This window comes from Lissotriton helveticus, chromosome 11, assembly GCF_964261635.1.
Source record: "Lissotriton helveticus chromosome 11, aLisHel1.1, whole genome shotgun sequence".
NCBI classification, from domain to species: Eukaryota; Metazoa; Chordata; class Amphibia; order Caudata; family Salamandridae; genus Lissotriton; species Lissotriton helveticus.
In genome coordinates this window covers 1,124,820,717-1,124,843,419 of record NC_136072.1, presented here as the reverse complement: position 1 = coordinate 1,124,843,419, position 22,703 = coordinate 1,124,820,717, and the positions used below count along the sequence as shown (strand labels likewise).

General features: G+C 43.6%; 1 protein-coding gene across 6 annotated transcripts in view; it reads left to right on the top strand.

Moving 5' to 3' along the window:
- The window catches only part of DGCR2 (DiGeorge syndrome critical region gene 2), a 345,968-nt gene that overhangs the window by 209,734 nt on the left and 113,531 nt on the right, over window positions 1-22,703 (top strand). For 3 of the 6 annotated variants that reach the window (XM_078667849.1, XM_078667851.1, XM_078667848.1), the window contains one exon: window positions 4,519-4,617. The exons of the other annotated variants lie outside the window; for them this stretch is intronic. In XM_078667849.1, the coding sequence (XP_078523975.1) occupies window positions 4,519-4,617 (99 nt within the window). The remainder of the gene's footprint in view (window positions 1-4,518; window positions 4,618-22,703) is intronic. 6 annotated transcript variants of the gene reach the window in all.

Sequence of the window (22,703 nt, the reverse complement as noted above, 5' to 3'; positions counted from 1 at the left end):
GCTGATGGTCCCAAGAATCTGAAGATGGCGCCCAAGGGTGGGAGCTTCCGCAGGAAGCATGCCGGCGTCACCGAAGGTACACCAAATGGTGGGACGTCGACGCCCACCTGGGCTACAAAAAAAAAAAAGGAGAAAAAAAGACTACGATTCCGGACCCAACCACCAGATTGCGGAATATGCACAGCATAGTGAATCCAGAAAGATTCACGCTGCAAAACTACACCGACAGGTAAGAAACTATTTGTTCTGCCAGGGTGTGTAAAAACAGATATACTGGACTATCGTGCTCAGGTGGCATCCCTGGATGAGTTCGAAACGGTTTTCTTGCAATGTGCAGGCATCCATATTAGATGTACCCTTTGATAGGTTGAAGATCTTCTGGGAAAAGTATGACTGTGCAAAACCGATTCTGAGACAGTCGCTCCCGCTACATCTTTGAGTCTATTAATGACTGCATAGCAATATCGCCACAAGTTTAGAAAATTCAGGGATTACCCTAGAGAACTTGCTCACAGGGCAGTGCCATCCCATTCCTTTTGAGGCACTGGTTGTAGTTGTACAAAACATTAGGGACTGCAGTCTACCATTTCCTTCTCCCCTGCTGTAATAGTTACCAAACTGCTTTAGTTTACTCGTATCAACTCAGACCAGGCCAGTAGGAGACCGGATCCAAAATTTCCTCCCTGGCTGGAGATTGGTCTGGTCAGACAATTGGTTATTACGTATTGTTCAAAAACGTTATGCCATGTCATCCCCACCCTATTCCCTCCCACATGAGGGTTTCTTTTGGAAGAGCAAACTGCAATACTGATATAAGTCTTTCATACTGAATGGGTGCAATCACACTGATACTTGACTTGCAGAGGATGCGATTTGCACTACTTCCTTGTTCCGAAGGAGGGCGGGGGACGCAGGCCTGTTTTGCACTTACGTCTACTGAATGTCTTTCTGCGCAAGACCATATTCAAATGGTAGCGGTGTCTCAGATCCTCACAGATCTAAGCCCTCTGAGACAGGATGGTCTTTGGGCTGTCAGGTTATTTCTTTCCCTGTACCAGCGCTGCAGTCCCACAGGCATTATTTATAGTTCAAGGTGTGCCAAGACCATTTTCAGTTTGGCAGGGTCCTCTTTGACCATTCCTTGGTTACTTAGGTGTTCACAGAAATGATGGTGGTAATTGCTGCCCATCTTCGAAGGCCAGGGATACACTTGTTTCTGTACTTCAGTGTCTGGCTGCTCAAGGCGGCTTCACAGCATTCCCTTGTTTATCACCTCTGGATGAGGACGCACATCTGTTGATGTTTGGGTTCAGCTAAAGCAAGCCAAAGTCCCACCTGAGCCCTACTCAAGCACTTCCAATCATTGGGGTAATGCTGAACACAGTGACATTCAAAGCCTTGCCTCCACTTCAGCAAGGCTGGAACATTTTTAATATGATCCTGATGTTTCAAGATCAGTGTTGGATCTCGGAGAGGATGGCTCTGAGATGTCTTGGTCTCCTCGCCTCATGTATAGTCCTTGTCCCGAACACCAGGTGTTGTAAGCGGGCCCTGCTTTGAATCCTTGGGTCTTAATAGGCCATTCCTATCTCAAAGGGTACAACTGCATTGGTGGCTTGCAGACACCAGCTTGACCTGCATCAGACCTCTATTCCTTCACCACCCAGAGTTCACTATGGTAATAGGTACACTACTGCTGGCTTGGGAGAACATCTTGGAAAGGTGGCGAACAGAGGCCACTGGGCTCCAGCAGAGAGCCAGCTCCCTAACAACCTTTTGGACCGTTGGGTGATCAGTTTGGGCCCAAAAAGCCTTTCTTAATCTTCATCTATCAAAGTGAGACTGGTGCAGGCAATTGCAGACAACAATCCCATGTGATATTGTTTGCATGAGTTACTGGAACAAGTTGGGCTGCATGCATTTATTGATTCTGTGCTAGAAGGTGTTTTGTCTGCAGAGGTTGAGGGACTACCCTGTTCACCCATCGATGTTCGCTGAATTCCTAGGTGGACAAACTCAGAAATTGTCATCTGGAGGATCATGAGTCTCCATCCCAAGGCGATGCGGAGCATCTTCCACCAGTGGGGTTGCCCTGGCTAGATCGATTTGCTACTGTCTAACACAAAGTGTCAACAGCTTTGCATGTTAGAATTTCCTACAAGGTTGGAATTGAATAAAGGATTGCTGTGTGAGTTTCCACAGCTGCCTCTTCTGCCTCAAGTTCTGAAGATCAGAATGAACTAGACCAAAATCATCATAATCTCCCTGCACAGGGCCAGGAGGGGAGGGACCCAGTACTCCTGAGGCTTGCCATCAGGCTACCACTTTGGGTGGACTTTCTATCTCATATACAGGGCTAGCTGGGTCCAGCATCCTATGCAACCCATACGTGGAGACTAAACAGTGGCACTGGAATGCATTTGAGCTGGTTTCCGAATTGGTTATTTAAGACTCTGCTGTAGTGGTGCTCGAAATATTAACCACTTTAGAGGGCACTATGTCTTTGTTTATTCTCTTTTTAGCTTAGTACGGTCTTGCAATAAGTACTATGAAGGATTATCTTTTGTCACTCTGCCTTTCTCTGTATACTGGATCAACCATCCTTGTTTAAATCACATGTTGGGTTGTGTTTCATTAAGGTTTTCACCCACGTTTCACCCCAAATTGTTTGATGTGCTTAGGACTCGTGCAGTCTTGCTTTCCAATATTAAGTCCTTCCACTTTGAGCAATCAATCACTCTGCTAGCCTTCTTTGCCCTTCCTCACCCTTTGAAGGAGGAGAGACTCCACTACCTTCATTCAAAGAGTTTGAGTACATTAAGCGTATGTAAGCTTATGCATATGTAAGCTTGTTGAATGGTTTTAAGGTGTAAGGAAAGGTAAGGCACTGCAAAAGAGGACCCGATCAAGGTGGATGGTCCTCTCTATTAAGATCTGCTACCCACTAGCCAGAAAACATAAGATCTGCTACCCCCTAGCCAGTAAACATCCAACGGAAGGACTGAAGGCCCATTCTATTACAGCCTAGGCATCTGCAATGGCATTAGTTTAAGAGGTGCCTATTTTGGATACCGGCCTGACTGCGAAGTGGGCATCGGTACACATGTTCACGAAACACTGCTGTCTTAATAATAACATCTGGCGGCTTGGCAGGACTTTTCGCTTTGAGTCCGTTTTCCAGAACCCTCCACCTTTGGGAGGTACTGCTGTGATATCTGTTATAAAGGTGAAATATTCATTAGAAAAACAAGTTGCGCACCTTCGGTGACTCACTTTCTGGTGGATACTTTAACCGCAGATTCCTCACTTCCCTCCTACCTACCTGTTCTGTAGAATGGTCTTTTTCTATCTAAAACTATCCCAGTTGGAGATTGGTAGACACTCGCGTACAATTTTTTTTATCGCTGTGTATGCGGAAGTACTGAAAGATGAATGAAACTGACCTCGGGGTGCATGGGTGGCACTCAAATGCAGCTCTGCTCTGTCACTTCCTTTCGTGGTGTGTAGTCACCGCAGAGCTGCAGGACATCACATACTAGCGTGCAGGAATACAGCTAAGAATAATTTTCACATCCAGTCTGGCACCTGGAGATATTATAAAGGTGAGGAATATGCAAATCACGTAAACACCAGAAATTATGTTATTGAAGGTAATGAACTTGTTTCATTAGCTTCTGCATGTAAAACCCCTTTTGTTCATCACCATATGTCGCTCTACCTTCCCACAGCTAGGTTTGCTAGCTGTGTTAATCCTAATAACCCCAGTTCCTTTCTGTGTGTTTGTTTTTAAACCCTTTCCATTTAAGCGACTATTCTAAAGCCTTAAATGTTGATATTAACATGATGGCATGTACTTTGGGGTATCAACACTTTCTTGTTCTTCATTGTTCTTGTTATGCTCTTTCTTATTTCCAGATGTCCACTTTCAGAGTAATAGTGCCAGGTAGGAACTAGTTAAATGTTCGATCCGAGTGTGTCTAGTTGTAAATTACTGATTGGAGTCTCCCCACGGGTGTCAGACTAATGGGTAACAGCTGTCTTTGCGACAGTGCTGTTTCTTTCTTGATCTTTCCTATTTTCTTCTTTCACTTTATCTGCTTTCTTGGTTCAGCTCTTCAAGAGCACATCTTTAAAAGGTACCTATACAATTTATGAAAAGGTGATCTTCATTAGAAGCTTGACTACTAAGCTGCTGCTGCAGTGCTTTTCCATACTTGCATACATCCCATTTAAATACTGTATACCGCTAAGTCAGAATACTTCAATAGTTTTTCTTTTTCCACAGCTTCTTCATTCTCTCTTATAGTTTAAACACTTGGACCCAAAGTGCAAATTGTGTTCCTTTAAGCCTGATGCAAATAACTAAATGAGTGGCTTTGTAAATAGTTTTCTGACAAACTGGTTCTTGTATTTTGGCTTAGATTTATTTTTTGGATCATATAATGCTAAATGACTCAATCCAGACATAATTTTTACTTAAGCAACGTTTAAGTTTCTTCACAATTGGTGGATCCACAGGTGTGAACACTGATGCAATGACGTTATCACGCTGGCAAGCTGTCTCTGGATATGGTTTGGGACCAGCAACGCGGACACGACACTCGTATTTGGGTCAAGGTATTTGTGTGCTAATTTCATTATTGTGCATTCACCCAAGTAAGACACTGAATTTTTGATTAATGAAAAGCAAAATGTCTGCTCACTTTTCGTTCACCGCCAATAGGGAGGCAGATGCAGTGACCTAGGAGCATTTTTTTGATCTTATCTTTTTATTCCCAGTAGTGTTAATTACTTACATTTTTCAATCTTCAGACTCTCGTACCGGCACCATGTAAGACATTGAAATGCCTCGCCTATTGAGGAAAGAATATATAAAAACTTTTTTTTAACTTTTTCATATAGACCTTGAACATAAGTGTTTCCGTTGCAAGTAAGCAAATATGGTAACTCCATTTAAAAAGGACCAACTTCCCTGCGTGGTTTTACTTTCTCTTTTTTTCCATCATCCGAATGCTTGACACTTCACCCTTGTTCTCATGTTAGCTTTTCCTTAGTACATTCCATTTTGCCTTTTTGAACTTGCAATACATATTCTGTAAAAAAAAAAAAAAAGTTTAAGGGAAGGTATGGTTATTTTTTTAATTCACATTTTAAAACCGATGTCGTAAAGCATAGAAATTATCATGAATTCAATTTCTAGTGTAGTATACTTACAATTGTAATACATGAAAACCTTTGATTAGCGAGATATGCTTCACCCTGCAATCATTATTTTGAAATGCACTGCTCAACATCTCCCATATGATGGTACTGATGACCTCGTAAATGACATTGGTGACATAATTGGCACTCTGTCTGCTTTGCCCCTACACCCCCTGTGGAGCTTATTCTGATTGATCGGATTGGTCTACCTTTCATGCACCCATTCAGTCCTCATACTATAACACCTCTTACCCGTACCTCCAAAGTACTACTCTGACATCCCTGTACAACAAATGTCTTGCATCTGGTATATGTCCATAATTCTTTAGAACTACACTGGTTCTACTCTTACTAGAAACATTTACAGAAGACCCCAATCCTATCTCATCTATCGCTAGATGTCTGCTGTCAACTGATTTGTTGTTCCTCACTACTAAAAGCCTACTCAACCCCTTCCAATTTGGCTTCTGTGCCTGTCTCGGTCTCTCTTCTAAAAGTCTGCCTAAACCTTTCCAAGTGGGCTTCTGTCCCCCTCACTCTACAGAGAGCCTTCAGACACTAGCTAACGTATCACCACAGCACAACCACAGCTGTACTCCTACTCCTGGATGTTTCTTTCACTCTTGAACATGCTTCCTAAGTTGACACACTTAAGACCTTTGGCATCACAGACTCTGTGCTCAACTGCTTTTCCTCCTACTTCTCTGACTTTTTTTTCTCAGTATGAATGAATGAATATAACATTTATAAAGCGCTAACTTAGCCCTCGGCGGATTAACAATCCGTTGGATCACCTTCAAACTTGCTAACAGTCTCTGCCCTGTCTGGTCTTCGTTAGATTTCCTACTTTACTCTCCATTATCTCCTTGGTGGGGTGTCCTTTCCAACTTTATGCAGATGGCACTCACTCTGGTCACCCCTTCAGCAATCATGGCAATCCAACTACTTATCTGACATTGACCCCTGGATGGCCGTTTGCTTCCTAAGGCAGCCAAACAGAGGTCCTGTACGTTCCATCCTCCTCCAGAATTGCACTCGCCTCTAGCTGTGCCTGGTTCCACACTAAAGCACTCACTTTTGGCATGTCAACCAGAAACCTAGGTGTTTTCTTCCACCCCTCCGTCTGGTTGTAACATTTCTTCACAACAACAGCAAGATATCACAGTAAGATTGCAAATAGAAAACATAAGCTGAATCTGTCTTTCTCGCTTGCTGCAGCGAAAGCATTGGTTTAACTCACTGGTGATAAACGACTCATGTAACCGCTCTCTATTGGTCCTCCCATATGCTTTTGATTCCCTCAGCAAAGTATTAAACCTTTCCACTTTGATACTCTACAATTCCTGACCTGGTCTTAATGCAGTCCTGTTGTTTTGTAATACTCTATCCCCCATCGTGACCTAAGATCTGCAAATCAACACCTCCCACCAGCACTAAAACCTCCCTGTACACAATCTAAATACAGATCTTCCCACCTTATTAGACCTGCTCACTGGAATGCTCTCCTACTGTACAACTGGGCCAGTGCAACACAACAGTGTTTTAAAACAAAACTAAAATCCCATCTCTTGAAACTTGAAAGCCAACAATTCAACATTACCAAGGAGGGGGCAGACAGTGTAAATATTATGTTTGTGTGGATATTCCTTATGCAAAGAGGAGCAACTCTTTAACTTGAATTTTGTAGATATATTTGTGCTCTAAAGCATTAACCTGTATATTTTTACTTGCTGTTCTTGCTTTTCAGACAACAGCTTATGTACACTGTAATAACATCATTGCTGTTTGTAACTCTTCTCAATCCATTTATTGCCCTGTGCTCTATTTCTTGTTGAAAATATTTATCATTACTTCAAAATAATTGAACTCTGTGACATTACCAGTGACCCACGCAATAATTGTCTGTAGCTTCCATGCAAGTGCCTCATGTTTCCTAGGAATCTTACCCACATGCTCTTAAACATGCCAATATTTCTTCTCTTGAAAAAGCCAGCGACCTATCAAAGAATCTGTGTAACCATCGGCCGCTTTCAAACTTAACACTACCCCAGTAAGATACTGGAACAGGGGGACACAAACATCTCCTAAAGCCCCTAGAAGTTAACCACCTTCATCACAACCACCAATCTTCATTCAGGTCAAGGAGGGCCACCATAAGTACCCTAGCCATCGTTCGAAAAGACTCCTGTTCTCCTTAAATGACCACAGAGTAGCAGCCCTTGCACATCTTGACCTTTCAGCAGCATACCACATTATAGACAATATTTTGCTGAGAAGACTTGCACGTTTTGCTGGAGTGGAGTGCTCTAAATAAGACTGGATTCAATCCTTTCTCTCACACCAAAGCCAGCTGGTCTGCATTCAACAGTCATCTCAGCATTGAGACATGAAAAAGTGCTGCAGAAATCCTGTTGGCCATACCTGCTCTTAAATATGTGTGCTCTCTTTCATAGATCCATGAGCTGTATCAGGTAAAGCTACAAATATACGCTGACGGCACACATTTATTTCCACCCAGAAAACAAAGGACTGAATCAGACTAGCATCACTACCTGTTAGGGTTACATTTTCCACTAGATGAGTGATTTTCCTTTGAGGGACCAAAACATGTCCTTCTGCTAGCTAAAACAGCACCCACGACATTCCTATTTGATTGGCCTTTTGTCTTGGTGCACCACACAAAGTATGGAACCGAAGAGTAATAACTGATTCAGTGATGTTTCATCCATAGAGGAAAGCCGTCTACAACTCTCCCTCGTCAGAAAATTCCTTTTGTCTGTATCAATCACCCGAGTGTAGTTAAGAGTCCAGGTGATGGCATGACTGGACTACAGCAACATAGACCTCACCAGACTACTGTAGCAGTTAAGCGGTAGGCTGCAAAGAGTCCAGCATAAAGTGACAAGATCATGAGAAAAAAAATATTATATTAAATCTGATGTGGAAGTGCTGGATTGGCTCCCAGTGGATGTGTGGAACACGTAAAAATGTGTCTACTGTTAACACGGTCTGTGGGGGAGGGGAGCACAATACCACTTGACAAGAAGAAAGTTGTAGAACGCACCCCTAGAGCTTTCAGAACATTGTTGAAAAGAGCAAAATACCTCCAAAAATGTGCACCGTACTCCACCCCCAGCCGAAATCTCTGTTCATCTCTAGTAAATGTCATCACCTAGCAATCATTTAGATTTTCTGATAGAACTAAAATCTGCATTTTCCAGATTTGTAAAGGTGTTTGATTAAGTGAAAAATATTTCATACAGAAACACTGCAACATAAACCTGAATGTTATTGCCCAGGAAAACTCCTAAAAACAGGAGAAAATGAAGGTCCGTTTGATATAGCATACATGAACCTTTCTGTGTGAGGGAGCTCAACATTTCAACAAAAGTAACATTTAACTGAGATTACATCGAGATTGAGGTTTAACATCTGCACATTTGAATAGTTCTGTAATCTTTTAGGAGCTTAGACTAGGACAAGTCTAAAAGATAAGACGTGTGCTCCTTATGACAGCTGGCAAGCAAAGTTAAGGTTCTTTTTCTTCAAGGAGCCAGCACCGTACCTATCCTAGCATGCGCTGTATTGGCAAGTGCCTCAGTCTGTTCTTTTCTCCAGCTTGTGAGGGGATTTATGAATGCTGTTAGAGGTTTTTTTTTATCACCGCTTTTTAAAAAGATTTTCTGATTCTTACTTCTACTGTTATCATTTGACATCTTTGTAGAGCGTTTCTTGTTTGCGTGCTGTTGGATTTATTCTTTGACATAGATGATCATTTCATTTTAGATTCAGGTTGTTGCTCGATAGGTATGTCTAGAAACTTCCTGGTAAGAAATTACATCTTTTCTATCGGAAAAGAAGCCAATCATGGTAACTTCTTCTTATCGTGTGAAAGCTAGATGTCTTCGCTGTAGTGTCCTTCAAGGCTTTGTTTTGTCACCTGTCTTATTTAACATCTACATGCGTCCTTTAGCCAAATTACTTCAAGCTTTAGGAGTTCAGTATTAAATTTATGCTGACAACCAGCTGATCTTAAGAATAATTTACCTGGTTTTGATTTCCCTTGATGAGCATTCAGCGTGCTTAGCAGCTCTTTTTATCATTCAGTGGTGGAAGTCTAATAATGTATTCATTTAAATCCAGAGTTAATGATAGTTCCTACTCCAGCCAGGTTCTTAACACAGGCCCCTATGGCGTAGGGGCTCCACCAATTGTTAAACGGGGATCCCATTCAAAGGTCACTGTATATCTGTGAGATATGGGAGACTTGGGGCCCCCATTACAGTCTGCAGGGGGCCCCATCATTTTCTTCTACACCGCTGACTTAATCTGCTCCTTCTTTTGCTGCTTCTTGGCCTGCGGCAATCAGCAGCTATTCAAGACCGTCCAGCTTAGTCCATAATCTTGGGATCCAAATAGCGCCAATTTGTCTGCAAATAAAACTGGTTTCTGCCAGTTAAAAATGCTGACGTTTCAACTACCTTTTATAGACCCTAAATCTATATTGGTTTTCTTGTTCTCCTTTTCTATTTGTAAATTCCAGTGTTCTTTTTTTTGTGCTTTCAAAAGTGGTAAAATTAGCTACATTTGTTTACTCTTTTTAGGTCAGTCAAAAAAAAAACTAGTAATGGTGTACTCTTAACAGCTCACACACTAACTCTTACAGTTAGTGTATGCAGTTTTGGCAGTGCAGTTTCTACAAAACCAGTACACAATCCCCTTCTGGGCCTGCTCATGGGGGCCGACTCTGTTGTTAGGTTTCTTATCCATCTTTAAGAGGAGGGGTGACAACTATATTAATGCTTTTCAGACCATTACAAGCGGCTGTAGCACCTGCTGGGAGGACATTGATTCTAAAAATGTCCTTATGCACAGTGATCTTTGTTTGCCTCAATCCTGATTACTGATCTTTCGGAAAGCAAACCTCCATCACATTCTTAGAGAAGGAGGATGATCTCACTGTGGTGCGGTTTACCTTGTACTGAGAACCAGAGTTCAGTTGTGAAGTTGGTGTCCACTACAAAGCGATTTAGTGAGCAGATGCCGTATTATGTAATCCACATTACACAAAAGGTATCCTACTACCCTTCTGTGCCTTAATATAGATTTGTCATCCTGCCCTTGAGAGAAGCAGAATAAGAATGCTTATTTTATAGACCCACACACACCCTATTGGTGTCATGCTTCATCATCGGGTTGCACCCCGGTCCCGACTGACCAGGGTGGACTCCACAGTATCCCAGTGAGCACTTGGAATATTGTTCCTAGATCAAACAGGGATTTCAAATATTAAAAATACCTAATGGACAACCCTGCTTCCCTTTATTTTGAGTGCTACTGGTCTGATTAAAAACTATTGGCTTGGTGTGTTTGGTGCGATTCCCGTTAAAACTTCCCTCTACCCTTGTCCACACTAACTTGTGGGTCTTTATAATAGCCATATGATGTAAACCATGCTCCCAAAAGGAGAGTGCTGGGGCTCAGGGGTCTGACAGATTATTACAAAGTCATAGTATGTGGCTTACCATGCCTCAAATGGGTTGTAGTGGGAGCATTCATCATAGAAAACTGCGTAGAGGTAGAGGCTGCACCTATTCTGTTTTGAGACAAGAGGACACCCAAAGGAGTAAAAGTGCATCAAAACCCAGTGTGTTCTGGTTTTTACTGAAAAACGAATATTCCCTTCAGTAATGTTTTTATCAGTTGTAATGTACTTTAACTGTAAAACTAGAAATCCATTCTGTGACATTGATTAATGTGTTAAATCAATCAAGATTAGATTATGGCAATGTTAGTTATCTTGCTTCTCCGTACAGTTTTTTTTTCTCTTCACCAACTTGTCGAAACGCAGCAGCACTGCTTATTACGCATACATCAAGAAGAGTTCACATAACTGGTATTTAAACTGGCTCCCAATGAAAAGCAGGGTGTTAAAGTCCATGGTCATTGTCATGAAGACACTACATGCAAACACGTCTAACTTTTAAGGTTATAAATTAATTTCTTATACACCTAGCAGTCTGCACCGCTCGTCCTATTCTTTCCTGCGTAACATTCCCAGAACGCGTACTGGTGGGTTTGGAGGTGGATCATTTTCAGTAGCAGTTGCAGAGAGCTAGAATTGTCTGTCTCCCATTCGGATCTCAACCTAATTATTTACAATTTCGGAAATTCGGCACGGCCTATAGTGATGCTTTGTAACATCTGTCAGCAGTTGTTCAGCGCCATGATGCTTTGGTGAATGTTCACTCTAAATATACCTCTCTAAAATCCATTTTAAGTGAATGTTTTACTTTTTCAGACAAGTATAACTTTTTTTAGAAGTTAGTATAGATGCAAGAAAAAGAGAACAAAGATAAATGCATCTTAAGGTACTCATATAATACCAAGGCTGTCTTCATACAGGCTTGAGTATTTCAGCAAAACATTCCCTGCACTGCAAACCCAATTAGAATTCCTTCTCTGCCTTTGAATCTGCACATGGCAAACCCAATCTCAAATGTAGAACACATAATTTGCCACCAATATGAATGCACATGGATAGTATCCTGCCAATAATTCCCAATTGCAAGTCTCGCAACAGTTGTTGCCATTAAATATTCCTATATGTTCAAGTGGTATAGTACCATCTTGTACACTGCTACCAAGCGACATAAAATACTTATTAACTGATATTTTCGAAGCCAGCAGACTTGCAGGTTACAACCTCTCAAAAATCACTTAATTTGCAACTTGTGACAAACATATGCACATCAACTGCATTTTCAACCTTGCCATCTAGGACATTGTGCGTTTATATGATGGTTCCGTTGGTGCTACTTACTAGGAGTATAATGTACCATATGAACTATCTTGTGGCGTTGTAAATACCAATTAGCAACATGTAAGTATTTATTGGCTAATTTAATGCTAGGCAGAAGAACATCAGAGATAACATTACCATTCAAGCTACGAGATCACCTTGTGGTTAGAGTCTCATTGTAATCCATCAACTGTGTTGAATAAGGCATATCAATTTTTAATTGTATTCGTAACCAGTTTATAGAGGATTTCAATAAAATATGTCCGTATGACATTGTGAAGGTATGTAAGCTTTTGTCAAGAAATCAATTCTCTGCAAATATTTGGAAAATCTACCTCTGGGCAATTGAAAGTTGCAAGTGCTTGACCCGCTTTTGAGCCAAACTACACAAATGTTATCGTAAAAGATACCGGGTAAGTAAGATTGTGCATCATTAGTCAAATATCCATGAATAGCGAGTATTCAAAAACACATTTGCTGATGTTGCCAGATTTGATCTGCCCCTGACATTCTTAAATTTAATGTTCGAGTCATATGAGCTGTAGATCATGTGCTTTAGCATAGATCGCCATCTGGTGTTGGGTCTGTATTTTTGCACTTTGTTTTTGTTCGAAGAAGTCTTGGAGTCACGAGGTAGGTGACTCCTCAATTCGGTAATAGCGTGCATGGGCATCAACTCCATCCCCAGGTTGTTTTTTTCCGCCATCGGGTTCGGATGTGTATTGCTGCGGTTCGGTATTGTTTTCAAATCCCTTCGACGCGCAATCCTCTGCCCTCAACGGTATAGTCTTTCATTTGCAGTTTCCCATTCCATGCGTATCGTGTACACTGTAAAAACCTTTGATCGGGAACTTCGATGTGGGCCGTCTGGCCCACCTGTGCCGACCACGCCATCAGTCGATAGAACAGACTCCGTTCAAGTTATGTCCTGGGTGTCGTGCTAAGTTTCCACGCACCGACTTGCACGAGGTCTGTAACCTGTGCTTATCCCCGGAACGCAAAGAAAAATCCTGCGAAGCGTGTGGATCATTCTGATCGAAGAAGACCATCCGTGATCATTGGGCTCGACACCACGAGATGCAACGCGGCAGCGCCTCCGTACCGCACATCTTCGGCAAAGACCTAGAACGCCACCGTCGTGCCGCAGAAGCCGAAGAAGAACAACTGATCTCTGTGTCCGAAGCCGACTCCGACATGGAGGAAGACCTGAACGTCAGTCCGGGTCAACGTACTGTGAGTACACATCCCCATGTGCCCACTCAAACAAACTATAAGGCTCCGGTATCACCCTCTGGCTCCGGGCGACACAGAGAAAAAGTTTCAGATGCCCGCCCTCCAGCCTGGCTATGAAACATAAACACAAGTCTTCCGGCTCGGGCTCGAGCCAGCCCCATTCCGGTGCCGAACCAACACCTTCGGCACCCAAACTTAAGGAGCAACATGTGCCACTTCCCACGCCGTTGGCACCAAAGACACCTTTGACACCGAAAACCTCTGGGCTGAAACCCTACAAAACTAAAGATTCAGAACCATAATCGTCCAAGCCTAAAGCCTCAGAGCCGAAACGCTCCACAGCTAAAAGCTCAGAGCCAACACCCTCCGCGCTGAAAAGCTCAGATCCAAAACATGCCACTCTGAAGACTCCACATCCTAAACCGGCTAAAACTAAGCATTCGGATTCCAAAGACTCAGCACCCTAAGACACTGAGCCCAAATCTTCGATGCCAAAATCCACTCATAGAGGAAAAGATACTCCTTCCAAGGAACTTCTATCCGAAGACGCACCTCTGGCTCCAAAACAAAAAAGACGTAGTATTGATTCGGAAACTGGACACCTTCCTAAAAAACAGGAGATGCCCCTATACCTCAGAAGGAAAAAAGAGGTATGGGTACTAACCCTTCTCCCCCTTACATAACTCCCTCTCCTCCTCCTATACCCAATTTACACATTACACCATCAAATTCACCACCTCCAATGTCACCTGACTCACAGTATGATGATTTTGGGGATGGGATCATCATACCCCACAAGATCCTGACATACCTAATGACACTGATACCTGCGATAAGGATCCAGATCAACCTAATGACCCTGACCTGTATACCTCTAGACCTTCCCCACCTGATGACATTGGCTTTGCACAACTTATCAACAGGGCTGCCCAATATCATGGGGTGGAGCTACATTCAGACCCGCTAGAAGAGGATTCCCTTGTAGAAACATTCACACACCCATAAAGGTCTACTAACACTTTACCCATGTTGAAGGGCATGTTAAAACTTACCAACAAGGTATTCAAAGACCCAGTTAGTCAGGATACTGACACCTAGGGTGGATAAAAAATACAAGCCCTCTCCTACAGACCCTGTATACATAAAAGGTCAGTTACATTTAGACTCTCCTGTTGTATCTAACGCCTGCAAGAGAGCTAATTCATAAAACTACAGGAGACGCCCCTCCTCCTGATAAGGAGTCAAAACTTATTGATGCCTCTGGCAAAAGAGTAGCTTCACAGGCTGCTAATTATTGGCGTATTGCCAATGCTCAGGCTCTGTTAGCACGCTACGACAGAGACTACTATGATGAGTTGTAAAAACTCATGCAACATTTGCCAGAGGAGTATAAAACTAAAGCTAACGACCTCATTCAGGAAGGGAAGCTCATCACCAACACTTCCATAATATGCTCCCTGGATGCAGCTGACACAGCCTCTTGTGCTATCAACACTAGCATACTGTTGCGGAGACATGCTTGGCCTCGAATCTCTGGATTCAAGCAGGAGGTACAATCCTCCATACTTAATCAGCCCTTTGATAAAGGGCATCTTTTCAGGCCAACAGTAGATACTTCAATAGAAAAAAATGAAGAAAGACACCGAAACTGCAAAATCCATGGGAGCCCTACAATTACAGGGGTTCCTTTTGTCGCTCCTTTTACAGAGCTGGATCAAAAACAATGTCAGACAATCCCTCCTCTTACAAAGGGAACAACTCCGTAGACAATTTTTGAGGAGGTTGCAGAGGAAATAATAACAAAGGAAGAGGCAAAGGTAACTCCACCGGCACTTCCCCTGCCAATAAACAATGACTTCCCTCCACTACCCCCGGTCATTCCACTCCTGTCGGGGGACGTCTCTCACAGTTCCTACCTGTCTGGGAGTCAATTACCTCAGACAAGTGGATAATACAAATTATCCAACATGGTTATTGCCTGGAACTAACCAGTACTCCACCAACAATCCTTCCGAGACAGCTTGCAATGTCACTCGAACATCTCACCCTGTTAAAACAAGAGGTCTCTCTCTGTTGGACATACATGGAATAGAACCAGTCCCCTTACGTCATCCATTGACGCGAGTGTACTTCCTATACCTTTTGATTAAAAAAAAAGACTGCTCCCTCAGGCCCTCAGACAACTAAACTTCTACATTTAATCGGACCACTTCCACATGATCACCCTTCAACAGGTGCTCCCATTGCTTCAGCAAGGTGACTTTCTTTCCACTCCATATTCGAATTCACCCAGCTCACAGGAAATATCTCGGGTTCGTGGTGGACGGACATTACCAATTCAAATTCCTCGCATTCGGGGTAACTATAGCACCAAGAGTCTTGACCAAGTGTCTAGCAGTAGTCGCAGCTCATTTGAGAATACAACACATTCACGTCTTCCCTTACTTAGACTGCTGGCTAATAAAAGCCAAGTCGCAACACAGCTGCATACACCACACTCACAAAACAGTTCAGCTACTTCATGACTTTGGATTCACTGTCAACCTCACCAAGTCTCATATAAAAACCCTCCAACACAAGCGTACCTAGGAGCCACAACAGACCCTTTCAAAGCCCTAGCGTACCCCAGCCCAGTCAGAATACGCATCATGCAAACCCTAATATCACAATTTCAACCGCAGCACTCACTACCAGCCCGATTGTTTATGCAGTTGATTGGAATAATGGCGTCTTGCATTCTAATTGTTCCTTACGCAAGACTCCAAATGCGTCCCCTACAGGAATGCTTAACTCGTCGGTGGAATCAGGCTCAAGGTCAGTTAACCTATCTGGTGTTGGTGGGCGGCTGCACTCCTTGCTCTCTGCAGTTGTGGAATACACAAAACCTTTCCAAAGGGCCGCCATTCATCGAACCAGTTCCACAGATAGTGCTCACAGCAGACGCATCCTTCACTGGTTGGGGAGCTCATCTTCAAAAACATACTATTCAGGGCATGTGGACTCTACAACAAAAACAACTCCACACAAACCATCTGGAGCTGCTAGCAATTGTTTTAGCATTTAAAGCTTTTCAGATGCATATAGTAGGCAAAGCTGTCCTAGTTTGTACAGACAACATGACAACAATGTACTTCATACAAAAACAGGAGGACACACACACTCTACAGCTTTCAAACCTAGTTGAAGCATATGGAGATGGGCCATACCTCAAAAAATATATCTCCTTGCAGATCATCTCCCAGGAGTAAACAATCAAATTGCAGATGTGCTCAGTCGTCAAAGACAACAGATCCACAAATGGGAACTACACAGTCAAGTTCTTCTCCCATTTTTTCAAATATGGGGCTACCCAGACATAGATCTGTTTGCCACACACCTCAACGCAAAATTCCCAAACCTCATGTCCAGGTATCCACACCCATTGTCCAAAGGCAATGCGCTATGGATCAATTGGTCAGGGATATTTGCTTATGCTTTTCCACCTCTCCCGATAATTCCATTCCTTGTTCGGAAGCTCAAGCAACATTCCCTACAATGGATCCTAGTTGCTCCCACATGGGCTCGACAACCCTGGTTTACAAACCTGTTGGAACTATCAGTAGTTCCTCATCAAAAACGTCATTAAAGAGGCTAGACGCCCTACCACACGAGCATGCTATGCAGAAAAATGGAAATGATTTGTAATTTATTGTAATAACGATCAAATCAATCAGCTTGGTGCTTAAATTCAAAACATCATTTTCTATCTGTTACACCTACTGCGGGCTAACTTAGCATATACATCAATAAGACTGCATCTTGCTGCAATAGCGGCATACCTACAAAATAGACAACACTTGCTCTTTTTTTGTGTACCCGCTATCAAAGCCTTTAGGGAAGGACTCAAGAGAATCATTCCTCCTAGACTTTCACCTTCTCCTGTGTGGAATATTAATATAGTCCTTACAAGACTCATGGGACCACCATTTGAGCTGTAGCTCAAATGTGAACTACAATTTCTGACGTGGAAAGTAGCCTTCTTCATGGTCATCACATCTCTTAGGAGAGTTGGTGAGCTCCAGGCACTAACCATACAAGAACCATTTTTACAAATTCACCAAAATAAAGTGGTTCTTAGGACTAACCCCATATTTTTACCCAAAGTCGTTTCTGCCTTTCATCTCAACCAGTCTGTTGAGTTTTACCGCAAACAGACTCCGTGGCAGAAAATGCTCTTCACACATTAGATGTTAAGAGAGCATTACTTTATTACATTGAAAGAACTAAATCTTATAGGAAAACCAGACGACTGTGTTGCTTTTTCACCACTGCATAAAGACAATCCTATATCAAAATCAGGTATTGCACAGTGGATAGTTAAGTGCATACAAATATGCTACATTAAAGCTAAACGCACATTAAAAATTCCCCCTAGAGCACACTCTACACGCAAACTAGGGGCTTCCATGACATTCTTAGGGAACATACCCTTACATTATATTTGCAAAGCTGCAACATGGTCTACACCACACACATTCACAAAACACTACTGTGTAGATGTGTTAGCGAGACAACAAGCTAGTGTGGGCCAGGCTGTTTTAAGAACACTATTTCAGACCACTGCAACAGATACAGGTTAGCCACCGCTTGGGAGTAACTGCTGTACAGGCTATGCTAAAGCATATGATCTACACCTCATATGCCTCGAACGGAAAATGCTACTTAGCCAGTATGCATCTGTTCTTGGCATATAGAGCTGTAGACATATTTGCCCACCCGCCTCCCCGGGTACCTTCATCTGTTGCAGTATTATCTTACTTAAATACACTATACATGGACATCTCTTTCTACTTTTACTAACTCCATCATCACCCTTATGGCAAAACAATCTGGGGATGGAGTCTATGCCCATGCGCACTGTCACTGAAGGAGGAGTCACCTACCTCGTGACTGCAAAGACTTCTTCGAACAAAAACAAAGTGCAAACATCCGGACCCAAGACCAGATGACGATCTGTGCTAAAGCATATGTCTCTACAGCTCTGTATGCCAAGAACAGATGCATACTGGGTAAGTAGCATTTTCCTTTTGTAGTAATTTGGGTCAGATTCCTTAATCAGTCATCCAGTGGCATTCAGGCCCAAACATAATTGGTATATATTGATTGATCATCTTTCCCAGTATTTATCAATGTTGATATCCTCTTACCCTAGTTTGGGAAAAGAACGGGGCTCCTGTATACAATATAAAATTGCCTTTCTACAAGGAAATATATAGTTGAAAAAAGTTTGCCCGGGACGGTAAACAATGGCTAGTATGGGCAACAGAAAAACCCAAAAGTGATAATGTAGACACCAAATAAATAGTTGTATTCAAAGAGCTATTATCAAATCATTTATTCTATACAAATATTGCTATATATTTTTGTAAACATTTTTTGTAGTTATTTAACATACATTTATTTTGATCTAATGATGCTTAGTTGTAATAGAAACAAAGTTCTATGTATGCTTGATAAACATTGTGCATGATGATACAATAGACATTGTTGTAACTATTATAGATAATACAGTATATGAACTGAGCTAATCAGATTAGCAATAGCATCATTAGATCAAAATGAATTGTTTACCGCCCTGGGCAAACTTTTTTCAACTCGATATCCTCTTACCTGTACAGAAATAACATTAACAATCTTGCAATTACGAGCTCCCCCTAGATTTAGGGATTTTCATTCGTTTGAAATATGTATGCAAAAAAAAAATAAGATTGGAACTAAATAGATTGAGAAGTTTGGGAGAAACATTCACTGTAACTTATCTACCAGTTAATGAAATTGGAAGCCTATGTCAGTGATGCACATAGTTTAATTTATATATCATGAACCTTGGAGGAGATATAGATCCTGACCACTATGGAAAAATTTATGCTCCGTATAATAGGTCAAGTAATTGGTATGTAGCTCTGTTTTCATGGTGATACATGCATATCCTGAGGTGGTGCCAAATTGTGCAGCTTTAGCTTCAGTAGCCGGCATGACTGCTTCAACATGTAATAAGAGGGATAGCTATTTCATCTGCATATGCTGCAATTTTTACCTGATGCACATTAAGCAGAGCCAATCATATGTTAGAATCTGCCTTCCATTTTAATATTTGTGGTTCTAAATTTAGAGCAAACAATGTTAACGGGCATCCCTAGCATGCACCCTTTAGATTTTAATACTGGTGAACACTTTGTCCATGACTGTAATTCTAGCAGTGGGATTATAATATAATGTTCGAGGCATGTAGAGCTGCAGATTACACACTGTGCATAGATGGCCACCTAGTGTTGGGCCCGGATGTTTGCTGTTTGTTTTGTTGTAGAAAAGTCTTTGGAAGTCACGGGATAGGTGACTCCTTCTTTGGATGATACTGCGCATGGGCATCGGCTCCATTCCCAGATTGTTTTTTTCCGCCACCGGGCTCGGATGTGTTTCCAGCACTCCGTGTTGGAACCAATTTCCTTTGGCGCGCAATCCTCACCAATTTACAGAAAATCAGTTTCGAACGCTTTCCCAGTCGACGCTAATCTTCAACACCGAAGATTTTGATTCCGGTCATCGTCTTCGGGCCTAACTAGGCCTCGACTCCAGCTCATGGAAAGGACGCCATTTAAAAAGTGTTCTCAATGTGGGTCGAAGTTTCCCCACACCGACCTTCATGAAGTGTGTAACCTTTGCCTCTCCCCGGAGCACGAGGCCAGAGACTGTTCCGCTTGTGCCTCTTTCCGCTCCAAAAAAACTATCCGGGACCGAAGAGCTAGGAGAACAATGGCTCGATCTTCAGCTCCGATTCCGGACGTCATCTTTGAAGGAGGCGTCGACGTCCCAGAACAACACGACGTCAACAGCAACTCAGAGGCAGAAGATTCAGAAGTCCAGGACATCACTCCAGCACAGCGGGTCGTAAGTAAGACCGTCGACCCCGACCCTTCCTCGACACATCCAAAGAAGGCCCCGGTCACACCCTCGCCCTCGGGCTCAGGTGCACACCGACACACTGCTTCTACTGTCCCACCTTCGGGCCCGGCTAAGAAGCTAACTAAGCTAACTAAGCCTTCAGGCGACTCGGGCTCGAGTCGGCCTTCCCACGGTGCTGGCACACACCTACCGGCACCGAAAAAGACAACCTCACCGGCCCCGCCAACATCCAAACCACAGGCGCTGAAGCCTACCGCTACTCTTTCGCCACCGAAACCCAGGTCGGAACCAAGCAAACACGCAAGACCATCGGAACCGAAAAAACCATCGGATCCAAAAAAATATACCAGAGCCGAAAAAATCATCGGAGCCAAAAAATCTTCGGAGACGAAAAAGACTCCTGCTTCTCCGGTTAAGGACATTGCCAAAAAATTAAAAGAAACCGCTTTGGTGCCGAAACCTCCCTCCGCACCAAAAGATCGGCCTCCTGCAGAGGACTTATTTCATCCAGACCCTGCACAAAAGACTCTAGCTAAAGACCCAATCACTGGGCAGCTAACTTTAGCTTAAAAAAGGCGACCACTGGATACACCAGCGCCAGCTCCTCATTCAAAGAAAAAGGAGATGGCTACCTCGCCTTTAAGACTTCATTTCCCCTTCTCCTCCACCTATACCATCACCACCTGCTCCCCTACCACAACATTCCCCTACATCCTCTATCATACCAGACGATGACAATGACGGAAACCATACCGCAAGATGGCCGTCGGATAGGAGCTCCTGGTGAGAGCTCAGAGTGCTGGGGATCCCGTTTTCGGACTTTATCCCTGCTAGCACCCTGCAACACCTCCACCACTGCGAGCAACATAATGCACAAGTAACTGGAGTGGCACAACAAGTAATTGGAATGAAGAGTAACTGGATTTTGAGCATCAATAGCTTCTCACCTGGTTGGCGTGGCGAGAAACGCTCAGAGCAGAGGAACCTGGACACTGGACGACGCCGGACGGCGGAGAAGTGGAATCGGATCGGCTGCCACCACCCGAGGGACAGACCCCAAGAGGCGCCGGAAGGACAGCTGGAACGCTGTGCGGGGCAGTCCTGCCCGCCTGTGACAGCCGACGTGATATCGCCCAGGGTGGCCCGAGCAAGTGGGCCATCTGCGCACTGGCAGTCACCGGCGCCGCTGGGCACAGCCTGAGCTCGGCGGAAGATCTGCGGGAGCCCTCGGAGATGTCCGGTTGGTGAGAGGGGCTGGAGCAGGGTCCTCATCGGAGGGTCCTCTTGCCTCTTGCCTGCACCGGACGACGGATCCCAGGGCGGGACGGTGGGTCTGCCGCAGTTCCCGACGAGACTGGCTCCGCTCGGGAAATCACTCCTGTCACTGTCAGCGCGATCCTGGGAGGGCACGCTCACAGGGAGTGCCGCGCATGGTCGGTCGGCGGGAGCGGGACTGAGCCGGGCGACCCGCCTCGAATATTGACACCCCCATGCGCCCCCCCAGATGCCACAGGGAGCTAGCGGGAACGGAGCTGCAGCAGGTCCAGGGACGCTGTGATCGGCCGCCAGTCTTTCGATAGGGGGTTGTGCACAGAAGGCTGCTTTCCCTGCACCTTGGTCGGCTCTCTCTCACGCTGCCCGGATTTCCCAGTTTTAACGATTTTTGCCGGCTGGAGTGCATCGCCATTGTCTCCTTTGTGCAAAATGGCGGGGGCCATAAAAGGAGCAACAAACAAGTAATAAATTACACCACCGCCCCTACCTCGGCCGCGAGGATGCATTCCAACGAGTTCAAGGGGTACTAAAACGAAGATAAGTCTCTTCCCTCCCTCCAAGCAGCAACTAGGAAGCAGCAACACAGAAATAGGACTAACTCGCCCTCAGCAGAAAGGGAAACTGACAAAGGACTAACACTGCTGCCTTATATTCTATTTTGGCAGCCATCTTGAACAGCAGCAGAAATAGCAAAAAAAGGTATTTACATCACCACACTCGAGTGCATTGTTTACCTCATCTGTTACCCTACCCTAAGAGCTGGACTCTTTGAGACTAATGTCATCCACAGTACACTTTTACAAATCTATGCACATAATCCCCCTGGTGATAGAGTGTATGCCTTTATTGCAATACTATACTTCTACGTGTACCTGGGAGTGTATGCCTTTATTGCAGTATTATACTTCTAAGTGTACCTTGGATATTTCTACCTGCATCTAACTCACCCTGCACCGATTGCCACCTCATTCATTTCTGGCTGCGCTTTAGCGTCACTTGACGCACTAACTTGCTGTGGGCATATGTATTGTGCTACACTATTTCAGTAGTATTATACGCATTTCTGACTGTTCTATATATATAGCTTTATATCTATGTTTGCTGCTCCCATCTCTTTTTTGACTGTAATGCACCTAGTTGCTAACACATATATGTAGTTCTCACACTAGTGCCTCTTCTGACCCATGTAACTTATGGTCTGCAGTTATCTCTTTCGACCCATGTATCATACTTTCTACGGTTCTTTATA